The sequence below is a fragment of the Peromyscus californicus genome, unplaced genomic scaffold (genome assembly GCF_007827085.1).
Source record: "Peromyscus californicus insignis strain IS unplaced genomic scaffold, ASM782708v3 Scaffold_9__1_contigs__length_137607984, whole genome shotgun sequence".
Taxonomy (NCBI): Eukaryota; Metazoa; Chordata; class Mammalia; order Rodentia; family Cricetidae; genus Peromyscus; species Peromyscus californicus.
Window position 1 is genome coordinate 69,127,746 of NW_026294617.1, and position 13,604 is coordinate 69,141,349.

The window sequence follows — 13,604 nt, forward strand, 5'->3', positions numbered from 1 at the left end:
TTAGGTTTTCTGTCCATGAGATGGGAGTGACTTGCTCTATCTCCTAAAGACCAGAAGACAAAACCAAACCAAACCCATAAATAGGAAAATTCTAAGTCGCTGTCCAGGACACAGTGATTTGATATCAAATGTATTCTGAGATAGCCCGTGACAGGTTGCTGCCTCTGAGAAATTCTGTACTGAGGAATACCAGCCAGCCAGGACTAAAGCAAGCTAGGCTCATGACTATGACTGTCCGTAATTGATGTGATAAACTTAAAGGAGTGACATGTAAGTGCAATTAATGCAGGCACAGTGACACCGCCTTGCTAAAAATAGCGTCTACTAATAATTACTTTGATCTAGCAAATGATGCCTGTCTGTGAGCCTGGCTGGGGCAGAGGGTCTGCTAATGCAGTAGAAAACTCCACTCCTCCCTTCTACAAGGTGAGAGCCTTCACGGTGGAGGGGCAGGAAGTGAGCCCACCTCTCAGGCAGCAAATGCATTGTGGATAAGGAGGTGTCTGATTCACTGCTGGGTATTATATAATGTTACTATTCATATTAATAGTTATGCCGGGCACAAACTGGACTTTCTGGGCTAATGGGGTGTATGGACACCCTGTGTATGGGCTGTACTGTGAGCTCGTGGGAAGTCATGGCTAGAACACGCTTGCGTTCATCATCTGGTCTTCAAAACAATCTCGGAAGGAAGAAGAGGTTTTGCTGTCACTTAATAGATATTGAAGACAGTAACAGGGCCAAATGGTCCACCCACAGTTTTGGACTGGCTTCCTAGGTGGCTGGCCTCATGAAGGTAGAGGCAGCTGGCTGGGGTCAGGGAACTCTGTGGCCATGGAAACAGAGGGAGGGCTCAGTCAACCTGGCTTCTGCAAAAGGGGAGCAGGTGTCAGCAAGAGCAGAGTGGCCTTAGCAGGCCTCAGCCTGGGACTCTTCCAGTCTTGGACATGGGGTTAGAAAGCTTGGGGTTAGCTGGGCGTGCTGAGGAAGGCTTTGGTCCAACACTCAGCAGGGCAAGCAGACCCTGTGAATGTGAGGCTAGTCTACACAGTGAGCTATAGGCCAGCCAGGGTTAGAGAGAGAGAGAGAGAGAGAGAGAGAGAGAGAGAGAGAGAGAGAGAGAGAGGAGAGCTTGAAGTTAGAGTCCAGATCCTCTACCTCCCAATTAATCTTGGGAAAACTTATGAGTACTCTATGCCCTGGTTTCCCATTTGTCAAGTGGGAACACAAATGCTTTATTTATTTTTTTTTGAGGACTTCCATCCCTTCCTTCCTTCCCTCCTTTCCCTCCCTCTCCCCTTCCCTCCCTCCCTCCTCCCTCCCTCCCTCCCTCCCTTTCTTCCTTTCTTCCTTCCAAGACAGCTAGCCCCAGGACCTGCTGGGCAGCAGTTCCTCAGGATATCCTTGAGCTTTTGAGATTGGAGAGCTCCCAGAAGCAACTTTCACAGACAACCTACTGTTGCTGGACAGGAACACACTCAGGCCTTGTGGTTCCTTTTAGGGGGTAGTTTCATAACTATTTGACACTCTGTGGTTAACTCTCACCCACACTGGCGTGGAGATTTGTGGAGGTGGCAGCAGGGACATAGGCTACCAAGCCCAGAGCTTGCTCGGTGACCCTTCACCCTCACTGTATTTCTGGATCACCGAGTTGGGACATCTCTCGTTCCTCTGGCCTGGATGGTTTTGTTGAACTTTGTTTCACTGGGTACATGTGGGGTCCCGGTTTCCTTCATGGCAGATTCTTGGGTGTCCCTAAGCACATCTGAGATATGCTTCCTGGAGCTGATCATGGATGCACTCATGAATGCTGGAGGTGTCTTCTTGACTCAGCACCCTGGTGGCTGAAGCGTCCGTCTTATGGCAGCCCCTTTTGGGAGAGCCATTTTGTCAGGTCCCAGCTGGACAGGAATCACAGCAGGGACTGTAGGAAGGAAGGCTGCGGCTCCTTGATCTCCACATGGGCCAGTGGCCATGTGACCTGTAGCTGCCCTTCTGGGCTCTCAGATAAACTGGCTTGATCTGCGTAGGTGACGTGGCTCCTGTGGTGCCCCATTGCTGGCATTGATGGCAAAAGGTAGGCAGGCTGGCAACAGTTTGGTGCCAGAGGACTAGAGAAAGACAGAGTTTATAAAGGCACCACATCCAGCCTATTAATAGCCCGTGTTTGGTCTCCACCATGTCTGTCAACATCATCCATCACACTCAAACAATTGAAAAGCCTGTGCCAAATGGTGAGGAGTTAACAACTCACGGCTGTGCCGAGTTTCTGAGAACAGCATTTCCACTTCTTATGCAGACCGAAATGCCAATTGTTCTGTGCCAACTGGTTATTTTTCCAGACCATTTCCCTTTATTTATGTTTAAGCGGTTGTGTTTTTAAGCGAGAGGAAGATGGAGAACCTAGAGTAGGTAATTGTTATTTCTTTTGATTTGCCCTTGAATGAGCCATAGGAGAAATGGTCTTTTCTCAGCCTTGACATGAGAACACACAGATGCCGAGGAGGGGTCAGACAGGACCCTCCTCTTTGGGGGAGCATTCAGGCTAGTTGCAGGAAGGACAGGGGCAGGGGGAAATGCCAGCCCAAGCCTTGGGAGGTTGGGATTCTGATCTCTTTCAGTTTTGAATGTGACCTTGGATAGGAGGGGGCCCTTCAGTGGGCCTCAGTTTCTTTATCTGTATAATAGGGAAGTTGGGTGAGATGGTCTGAGGCCAGAGGCTGTGGCAGGTGTGTGCTCTACAATGTTTTTTTTTTTTAATATTTATTTATTTATTATGTATACAGAAGAGGGTGCCAGATCTCATTACAGATGGTTGTGAGCACCATGTGGGTTCTGGGAATTGAACTCAGGACCTCTGGAAGAGCAATCGGTGCTCTTAACCTCTGAGCCATCTCTCCAGCCCCACTCCACAATGTTTTTAGACACCATAGGACTCATGAAATTGCTGACTGGCTGAGGATACTCGCCGGCCATGGCAGAGGAAGGAGAAAGGCAATCCGGAGCAGATTGTCTGTAGGAGAAAGAAAAGGACTAGATGATAGGCCTGGCGATGACTTCCCAGACAGGGATCCAGGCTTTTGGAGAACAGATGAAGCCAAGGACGACAGGACCACCAGGTGGGCCTGTGAACGCAAGTCTGGATTCTAAAGTTGCCCGGACACAGGCTGAGTCCTGCTGGAGACAAGCCAGCCTTTCTGTCCTCAGTGTCCTCACGGAGAATTTCCAAGGATACCTCCAGACCTGGCGTGAATGTGCCCTGAGAAGGGGGAACTGTCACAGAGACCTATGAGGCCAAGTCGGAGCGGGACTCACAGGGGTATTGGCTTAGCTTTACACCTAAGTAAACTGAGGACAGATTTCTGAGAAAGTCAGGCCTTCCCAGGGAGCATCTCTCTAAGTCGTCAGCCTCTGAAGCAGTCAGTCAGATACAGCCTGGAGAATTGCCACAACTCTCACACAGGGAGCAGGGGTATTTGGCTGTGTGGCTTTTAAGTCGCCACCAATGGCAAGATTCAGGGACTCCATTGTTTATGTGGATGACCATCTGCCTAGTGGTGTCTCAGCAATGATGTTGATTCCTGCATCCTGGGTTCCTTCTGGAGCCCTAAAGTAGAAACTCTCACCTCTAGCCTGCATATCAGAATCAGAGGTTTTTTTTTTTTTTTTTTTTTTTTTAAAGTCTGCAGAGATTCTGAATCCATTGTTCTGGTTGGGGCCAAGGTCACTCCATCCTGGGACCTGGGTGATCGTGCCTGGTGGAGTTGCATCCCATGTCCACCCTCACTGTGGGGACAAAGAGATACTCTCTGCTTCTGTAAGGTACAGATAGGTTTGCAGTTGGCGTCCTTCCTTAGCGTTCCATTTGCCTGGGCTGGCTTTGTGTCTGGAAGAAGCCTTGGTGGCTCCCTTTAGAGTAACAATCAAGCTTTGGGAAGGCCCCGTCCTGCTGTGTCTACCCCCCACCCCCCACAGCACGAGGCCTGGCACATGACAAGTGTGTAACACAAATTCCGACTAATTGCAGTGTTGTAAGTGTGGCAGGAAATGCATGAAAGCAGCATGCCGCCAAGACTTCCTGGTTTGCCAGCCCCTTTCTGCCCAGACCTTGTAAAGGAAAGCATCTCAATCAGAATTATGTTTGTGGCTGAAGGGGTGGCAGCTCGTGGGATCTCCATCTCCAAAGTGACCTTCTCTTGATTTCCTCGGGGCACCACACCATGGGAGAGCCGGGCCCCGGGAGGATCATTGCCTCTTAATTGGTGTGCTGGTCCTCATGCTGGCTTCACCAGACAATGCCGGGCCACCCTCTGCTCAGACCTGAGTGTCCTTGCTATTTTCACTGCATGATGTCCCTCCGACATCAGGTCCTATGTCCTCCTGGAAGTGACAGAGTAGAAGGCCACAGAGAAACGCCCCAGGCCAAAGTGACTTTATGTGTTTTAGTCCGAGACATTGGCTTCCTTCACTCACTAGCATTTCCTGTCTTGTCTGCCTAGGCCTGGGCTAGACTTGCAGGGACAATCAGGACTCCCAGGCCCGACCTCAGGCTGTCATTGTCCTCATGCCCCTCAGTCACTGAGGTTCAGTGGTACCACCGGGGCCTGGCCATGACATTTTCTCCAGACCCTGTGCTCTGAGCACGAATCCTAGAGTCAGACTTGTTTGGGTTCACATCTTGCCCCTGCTTCTTCCTTGCCCAGGGATCGTGGGCTAAGTGACAAGCTTTCTCTCAGTTTCAGAACTCTCTCTGTAGGGTGGGGCCACACCATAAGTCAGTGGGACCCAGGGCAAGTGAGCACATATTACCCGTTCTTTTGATCACCCCCCCTTTTGCTTCATGAATTTGAAAATCCAGGATGGAAGTGTCTCTACCTTGTGGCCACATCTCTAAATTTGCTCCCTTCCTTCAAGTATTCAGTATTCAACATTCAGCTGATATTTATTGACTTGCAATGTCCTAGACAGTATTTCACATATGATGACATAGGAATGACTTTAGTATGAAGATGCATCCCTCTGTGGCTGACATCCTGGCTAGGACAAGTAGCAGTGAGTCAGGTCAGGCCTTGTTAAACGACGCCAGCTTGGGTAGTACCGTTGGGGAAGAGTACCTGTGTGTGCAGCCTCAGAGAGAGTGCGAGACCAGAACAGGTCTGTGGGTCCATCTTAGCCAGGTAATGCTCCCAGTTGAGATGATGAGTGACTGAGGAGACAGAGAAGGGCCACAGCAGGGTAGGGCTCCAAGAAGCCATCTGCTCAGACCCCCTCCTGAGTTAGTCAGCCTGCATATAATGACCCTGCTGAGCCCAGGACTGAGAGGAGAGAGTGGTCCATTTGTTTCTGCTGACATTTGGCTGTGGGTAGGGTGAGTGCCGAGGGAGCATGTCAGAAGGGTGTAGAACGGCTGTGATGGTGAGGGTGATGATGGGTCAGGGCTCAGCTTGTGGGCAGGATTCAATCAGTACACTGGGATGGTGAGGAGGAACTCTCTAGTGTTTTCCAAGGGCTCAGCCTGGAGCCTGGGCAGAGCAAATGCTCAGTCATATGACTGGTTGAATGAAGGAACATGGATGTAGCCTTGTGGCTGCCTGATGTGTCTCTGAAGTGCTGAGAACATGAGGTACTGCTAGCGGAGCCTGCAGTGGAGACCAAGTCAGTTTCTCTGCTCTGCGTGACAAGAGAAAGGGTGTTTGACTGAAAGAAATGTGGAAAGATAACATTCCCCGCTTTGTATCTCTTGTGTGTGAAGTGAGAGAAGAGGAGGAACTGGAGACCCTGGGAGGTTAAGGCCTGAAGAAGGAACTGGAATCCCAGTGTTATAGTGGACAAGTCTCAAAGACAGAACTTGAATTCCCGCCTTTAGTTGTCAAGTTCTGTGTTGTAGAAAGAGACAATAAAAACGTTATTAGCCCCCACACTAACAACAGGGTAGAGTGGGCTGAGCCTTTCCATGACTCCATTCTGGACCAGGAGTACTTGCGATGGGATGGGACATCATGCTGAGGATGCTGGTAGGGCCAGCATGACCTCAGGTGACCTCATGACCCAGATGGCCTCAGGCAGCTACACCTGGGAGGAAAACCAGCTAAGGTCTGATCAGGCAAGGTGGTGGAAGTTCAGAAGGCAGAGTCAGGAGAGAGGGGCAGGGAAAGGAAGGCTAGGCTAGGTGCAGAATGAAAGGCCCAGGCAGAGGAGAGAAGCAGGGCCTCCCTGGAGATCAGCAACCAGGAATGCTGACTTCCCCGGCGGGGGTGGGGTGGGGAGACAGGGAAGGAAGGCCTGGCTTAATCTGCATAGCATTAATTAGCAAGAGTGTCTAATTAGGACAACCATTACAGAGCTACAGTACGAAGCCAGTGCTGAATATCAATCAGTCTTGGAGCCTCTCCATGAAATTGAAGCAAAGGTTGACCTTATTAAACAGAAAAGATTTCTAACTCAATTATTTCCCAAGTCGAATGCACAAAACGAGGTGATGTCAGGAAGGCACATCAGACCTTAATTCGGGAAATCCAGGTTCTGAATGTTATCACCTCTGTCCCTTGGGGGCTCCTAACCAGTGACAGAGACATGAATGGGCTGTGTACATGTGCTGTGTGCTTACATGCACACCCTTGGAGCTTGTTAACTTGGCTGGGGAAGGAGCCTCTTTGGTTCAGGGGTCCTACATGACTGCATCCTTTTCTGTCCCCCACCTGCAACGTTCCAAACAATAAAACACATTAAGAACTTCAAAGTCTCTGGGGAGACCTACTGTAATCATTACGACCCTGGCCTGTCTCTGGAAGCTACAAGGCAGGCCAGGAAAGTAATTTATGCTGCTGGCTCAGAGGCCTTGAAACCACCCCATCTCCCTGTGCACAGCCCCCCAAAGGGACACAGCAGCCTTGAGAAACTTCTCTTTGAATCCGGAGGCCAGTGGGGCCCAGCCTCAGGGCTGCTGGCTCAGAGCTGGGAGGAAGATGGGTCTGGGTGGCAACCGGCCTCCCTCAAAGCTGACTTTGCCATTTGTTGGCTTTGACCTTGGACAAATAAGGCTCCTTGGAGCCTCAGTTTCCTTGTCTGTGAAGGAGAGTTCATGATGCCTCCTTTGCATGGTAGGTCCCTGGAGTAGTACTTCAGCCCCGATTATTATGAATGGGAGAATCACAGACCTGTGAAGGGCTGGTTTGTGTCCAGGAGTGCAGCAGGGACCACATGGCGGGAACAGCTCCAGGAATGTGTCTTGATCTCCTGCCCAGCCAGGAGTCTCTTGTGCAGCCCAAGGCTCCACTGAGGTAACAGGACATGCTGTTTCACACAGTACCTAGAACACCGAAGGGCAGGGTAAGTATGGGACGCAGAAAAATTTGGCAGATAGCTAAAATCTGAGTTAGTTGCATGACCTTGAAAAAGTCACTTCAACAACTCTCCAGTTCTTAGTGTTTTATCAGTAAAATGGAGACATTAGGGTTTTTTTTTTTTTTTTTTTTTTTTTTTTTTTTTTTAATATCAGGGATGAAATGTGTGGTGGGCCTGTTCTGGGGGAAGCTCATGATCAGGGCTCATTGAAGATTAGCTGTAAACAAGTGTTTATTAAATGACTCTTATATTCAGAGCACCAAAGAGGTGATGGGATCACATAGCGTAAATGTGTTATCATGTGGGTTTAGAAAGACTGCAAATCAGTGAAGCAATAAGGCTGTCTGAAGTGGGTGTGAGTCCCTAAACCCAGCCCCAGTGACTAAGAGCTGAAGTGTCCACTCGGCCTAAATGCACACTCTCCTGCACAGGCTGAGAAGGGTCACTTTTGGAGTAGGACACTAGGAAATGGGTGTGTGTAAATGAAGTGGGGTTTCAAGACTCTGAGATAGCTTAGGCCATTCATCCCCACCGCAGGGATCACTTGAGGCTCACATGTCCCCTGCAGCCGCCATGCCGGAGTGCATGTTACAAGGAAAGATGCATCTTTCCCACTGCACGAAAGCCTCTTCCTGGCAGTCCAAGGCTCAGATTTTAAAAAATAAACTTTTGAACTACAAAATGCTATATTCCCATTATTAATAATCGGAGAGAAGAAAAGTGATAAGAAAACAGCCTGTGATGCAGAATATTGATATTTTCACAATCTTTTTTCTACATGAAAAAAATTTACAAATAATCAGAAACATACTACCTATCCAGTTCGAGGCTCACAGCTCTCTGGTGAATAGTCTATCACCCCTTCTCTCTCTGTGTGTCTTCAGATGCTCTCTATTTTCATGGCTGTGCTAGTCTCCACCACTGGCTGCTCAGATGGTCTGAACCACTTGGATATCCTTGAGCCTGTGGGACTAGATGGGTTTTAAAATGAGTCCCACCCCCATGGAGCGCTGGAGAGACGGTTAAGAGTGCACACCGCTTTTTCAGAGGACTAGAGGACTCCCACATTGGGAGGTTTATAAGTGCCTGTAACTCTAGCCAGGGGCATCTGACTCCCTCTTCGGGACTCTGTGGATGCCGCACTCACATACCCCTTACATTCGTATTTTAAAAATAAAAGTAAAATCTTCATGCATAAAAATGCCCCTCCATCACTGGGATGTGTCCTGCGTCTCCTGCATGTTGGGGGTTATTTCTTTGTTGCTAAAAAGTTCTCAGACATAGGAGAGAAGGGCTGACTAGCTGGCCACAGGACCCGTCACAGCCAGGGAGTCAAGTTCAAGGCCCCAGATGGATCGTGGTGGGGCACAGCGGGTGTGGAAGGTGCCCCACCATGTGGTGTTCGGTGGCTAATTAGTCAACCCTGTGTCAGTGGTGTCATCTGAAGAGTCACATCGATTTCAAGCTCCACTGGAGTTCAAATGGGAAAGAAGACGATAATTCAACATTTCGGCAAATAGAAAATGGCCCAGGTCCAGCTAGACGTCTTTGACATATTTTCCAGGTGTTAGAAAGTGAGCTAATGTTTTTCCTTTATTGACATGTGATAGGATCTCAAGGATGTCTGTAAAGTCTCCAGGGTCCCTGTCAGTCCAGTGCACAGCTCTGTCTCCCTGCAGGCTGCCGCTGGCCCATCAGGCCACACCAGTCAAAACCTCTGAGCAGGTGGGAGCTGCCTTTTAATGGAAAAGCTTCAACTTTTGGGAGAAATGGAAGAGGCTTAAAGGAGAGGAGACAGCATCTGGCCCCTGTCCCTTCACCTCTTCGCCTAAAAATGATGGAAACAGACATAGATTCTGACGTTAGCTACTTTTTTGCCAAGAAAATGAATTAGAGGTGGAAGTGTGCCACTGATCACAAGCCTTCCTGGGGTAGGCGTGATGCTCTCCACATGCTTTTGGACCCCTTTGACAAGGACCTTATGGTCATTTCTGGCTGGAGAGCACTGTGAGCTGTCCCAGCTCCTTCCTGTAGGGAAATTCATCTTGTCCCACAGCAACCGGAGTGTCCCTGGGCCTCCAGCTTTTCCCCTCAGCCCCAGCTAGGTCTGGGATCAGCATCAAGTAAGCTTTCAAAGGCTGGAACCTTTTGGAGGGTCAGAACTGTGTTCTGCTTTTCTTGGTGCTCATATTGCATTAGCAAAGCACTGGGACTCCACGAGACACCCCTGTACTCGTGAGCTCAAGAAAGAACTCCAGGGTACTCTTTGTTCTGAAGAGCGTAGAGGATGCCAAGGGGCCTGAGCCCTGGGGATGGAATCTAGGACCTCCACCTTGTGTGGCTAGTGCTCTACCATTAAGCTAACACCCCCAGCCTTTGGCCACCTTTGGGTAGTACAGAATGGAGACATTTCTCTGAACCGTATAGTGTAATTAAGTGAGAGCTTATGCAAGAAGACAGACTGAAAACTTCTGGTGGGTGGGCCCCTCTCTCTCTATCCCCCAGCATGGACCACACTGTGGAGTATCTAGCTGGTATTCAACAAGCAAGAACTGGTTGAAATGGTTGTGAAAAAGCAAATGGATAAAAACTTGAGGTGCTGAGGCAGGAAGATGGCAAATTTATGTAACCGAACCTTGTCTCAGAAAACAACAGAACAGGGGCTCAGGGAGATGGCTTCACAGGTAAAGGCAGTTGCCACACAAGCTGATAACCTGAGTTTAATTCCTGGACCTCACATGAAAGTGGAAGGAGAGAACTGATTTCCAAACGCTGTCCTCTGGCTTCCTTGTGAGCGCTGTAGTACGTGCGCATGGCTGCCTGCTACGTGTGCACCCTGCAACAGACAATACAAACAGAACAGAAGTAGGAATGAATGAATGAATGAATGAGTTATTCCACTAGGTCTTCCTCAGAGCACCAGGACTGATTTGTGCCTGGCATGAAATGGGCCTCAATGACATAGCCAGGAAGTGAAGGGTGGAGGTGACAGACACACCAGAGAGAGCAGCTCCCGTTCTGTGTGAGTCCACAGCGGGTGGTTGAGAGCATCGACATGGGCACCTGCTAGTCCTGAACGAGACCAAGCTGTCCTCTTGACTCTGGTGGCCATATTGGACCCTAGAACCTTGCTCTGCAGGTCCTAAACCGCTTTCACCTCTGCCGGTGATGTCTCCCTCCCCTAAGCTCGTTCAGCTCTGCTGTATCACCTGGCAATCAATCTTATCTTGCTGTTGAAATAGCTTCCATTGTTATTTAAAGACCTTGGCTGTGACATAGTATGTGTACACTTTTAGGGGAGTTTTGTTGCATGTTTTTTGAAACCTATTGGTATGTGATGACTGGATCGGGCTGGTTAGCGCCCCCATCTCCTCAAACATTACGCAGTTCTGTGTGGTTAAGAACTTTTGTCCTTTTCTAGTTATTTTGCAGTGTGCCATAGGCAGTTATAACCATGGTTACTTTGTATAGAAAAGTAGAGTTAGTCTCTCTTACCTAGTTATTTTTTGGTCTCTTGTCTTGGTCTGCCATTTAGGTCTGTGTAAGGGAATTTTCATGAGCATTCCTATTTCCGGGTAGAGCTAGGGCAGGGCAATGTATAGTGCTCTGACCTGGGGGGGGGGGGGGTGTCAGAGACTCTGGCTTTGAACTCTGACCTAAGCCACTCATCCCTCTGGGCATGTCATTGCTATAAAGTTGGGGTGTGCAGAAATTGGACATTATTGATTACCCTTGAGGATAGCACTGTTTCTTTGGTCTCCCTCAGCTCCCAGGACCAGAGAGAGCCCCCCCCCAGTGGTGCTTGGAGATGCTGCCTGACCTGTCAGCCACTTTTGCTCAGAGCTATCTCCTGTGTTCCGTTAGGACTGGAGGTAGCTCTCCTTTCAGACTTGCGTCACTCAGGAGTGTAGCAGGTCTCAACTAGATGCTCCGGCTGACCGGAGCGAAGAGTATCGGTGGCCAGCACTCCCTGAGCCGAGCTAGGGCAGGTGCCTTGATGGTCACGCAGCTCTGAGTAGCTGGGGCAGGCTCTGGACCCAGCAGAGAGAGCTAATGCACAGACTACAGGCTCTTTAAACCACCTGGGCTGAAGCTGCAGGGAGTGTTCTCTGCCCTGACTAGCAGGCCACCACAGCCTTTCCCTGCCCAAGACCGCTTTCTGCTCCTTTGCTGGCCGCTCAGCCATCCAGTAGTTCTTCTGCCGTCCTTGTCTTCCTCTTCTGACCTCGGCTTAATCTAGGAGACAGAGAAGCTCCCGGGACATCCTGATTCACGCCTAACAGAGCTCTTCATGGCCAGGGACGTGAGGGACTTTAGAATCTTCTGGTTTGTGTTAAGATAGAAACATGAGTAGGCATGGTATGGATACCCAAACCATATAACAATGGCACAAAAAAGAATTACATTCACGTGACTTAAGAGCATGGAGGCAAATATTCAACACACCAGTAACCAGAATCCAGCCAGGTGTCACAGACATGTGGGGTCGTTCTGGGAATGCAAGAATGTTCTCTCCTCAGAAGCGAAGGCTCAGAAGGGGCAGCCCAGGCTCAGGCTAACTTCGTGCTCCATCCTGCTCCCAAGAGGGACTAAGGACGGTCCCTTCCTCTGCCCACCTGTTTGCTGGTACACTCCTTCCACGAGCTGCTTCTTGCCTGGACCCCCTAACTCTCTTTCCCTCTCTCCTGCAGGATTCCATGTTTTCGTTGGCCCTGAAATGCCTTATCAGTTTATCCACCATCATCCTGCTTGGTTTGATCATCGCCTATCACACAAGGGAAGTCCAGGTATGTCCCTCCACTTCAAGTAGTAGCCCATGCTCCTGCCTTCATCTGGACTGAACCCATCCACCCTCAACCCAACTTGAGTGATTTTACAAGTTGGTGTCCAAAGTCTTGGCTCTCCTTTTGCTCTTTGGATCTTCAAGGAGGGTGTCTTGAGGCTATCCTGTGATCTTTTAGAAGAATGGAGACATTATTTCCTCTCAGGTGGCCTCATGGGTAGGCATATGGCTTCATGACTGGGGGCTGTACACACACACACACACACACACACACACACACACACACACACACACACTGCCTCAAACACCAGCAAGGAGCCTGCACTTCTGAATGTGGGGATTCCACCTCTGAAGACGCCAGGCTGGGAGGCACCATTTTCTAGATGGAGTGGATGTGTGATGTGGTTGAGGATGTCTCTTGCTTCTGGCTGCCTGGGATGACTCAGTACTCTGGGAACTATTTCCTGGACATCTGGGTATTCTTCCAGCTTGGCTGATATAGTTCACCTAGGACTGTGAGAATAAAGCTGGAGTGAGTGGACCTGAGCATCCTGTCATGACAGTGAGTCGTCATCGCCCACGCCGCCCCTGGCCCCACTCCCCCTTGCTGGCTGATCTGTTCACTGCTGACCCAGGTCATCCAAAATATCCAGATGCTTCTGATCATGTGCGTGTGAATCTGGACACTCCCCGGGTTCTCTGGTCAGAGGAACATAGACAGAATCACATCTGGGCAGCAGGAAGAGAATGATAAAGACCAGAACTCAGGAGTCAAAAAGACTGTGGTCAAGTCTTGGCCCTGACCTCTTCTTGAAGAGTGTTTTTGGATAGTCCTGTGACCTTTCTGGGTCTCAGCCTCCTCACCTGGAATACGGAGGCTTTATTCCAGCTTTGTGGGGTTACTGTGAGGGTGGAACAAGAAAGTGGTGTGTGTGTGTGTGTAAACACTAGGCAGCAAATGCTGGTCAACTCAAGTCCTGTTGTTTCTCTTTGTCCTGACACAGATGTATCATGGGGAGCCTCCTGGTCTCTAAATGAGGTCCAGTTTCTGGCCAAGTGCCGGAGTTGCTCTGGCCGGACTGGATGTAGTGGTTTTTCGAGACAGGGTTTCTCTGTGTAGCTTTGCGCCTTTCCTGGAACTCGCTTTGGAGACCAGGCTGGCCTCGAACTCACAGAGATCCACCTGGCTCTGCCTCCCGAGTGCTGGGATTAAAGACGTGCGCCACCACCGCCCGGCTTGGATGTAGTGGTTTTTACTCTAGGTCTTCTGGGCCGGACTCGCAGTATGCCCGTGCATGAGGACACCCCCTTAGAGACTGTACTCTAGCTTTTGCAGAGTCTTGTGTGCTTATACTGGGCTATGCTTTCAGGGTTGAGTACAGAGGTCACTAGGCAACTTCTTTCTCAGAGTTCAAACTGGACACAGCTGTTGGACTTGAATCCACACTATTATCTAGCAGGTCTCAGAAAGTAGCCA

General features: G+C 49.7%; 1 protein-coding gene across 4 annotated transcripts in view; it reads left to right on the forward strand.

Moving 5' to 3' along the window:
* The window catches only part of Kcnn3 (potassium calcium-activated channel subfamily N member 3), a 146,827-nt gene that overhangs the window by 29,376 nt on the left and 103,847 nt on the right, over positions 1-13,604 (forward strand). For 3 of the 4 annotated variants that reach the window (XM_052732071.1, XM_052732073.1, XM_052732074.1), the window contains exon 2: positions 12,036-12,131. The exons of the other annotated variant lie outside the window; for it this stretch is intronic. In XM_052732071.1, coding sequence (XP_052588031.1) covers positions 12,036-12,131 — 96 coding nt within the window. The remainder of the gene's footprint in view (positions 1-12,035; positions 12,132-13,604) is intronic. 4 annotated transcript variants of the gene reach the window in all.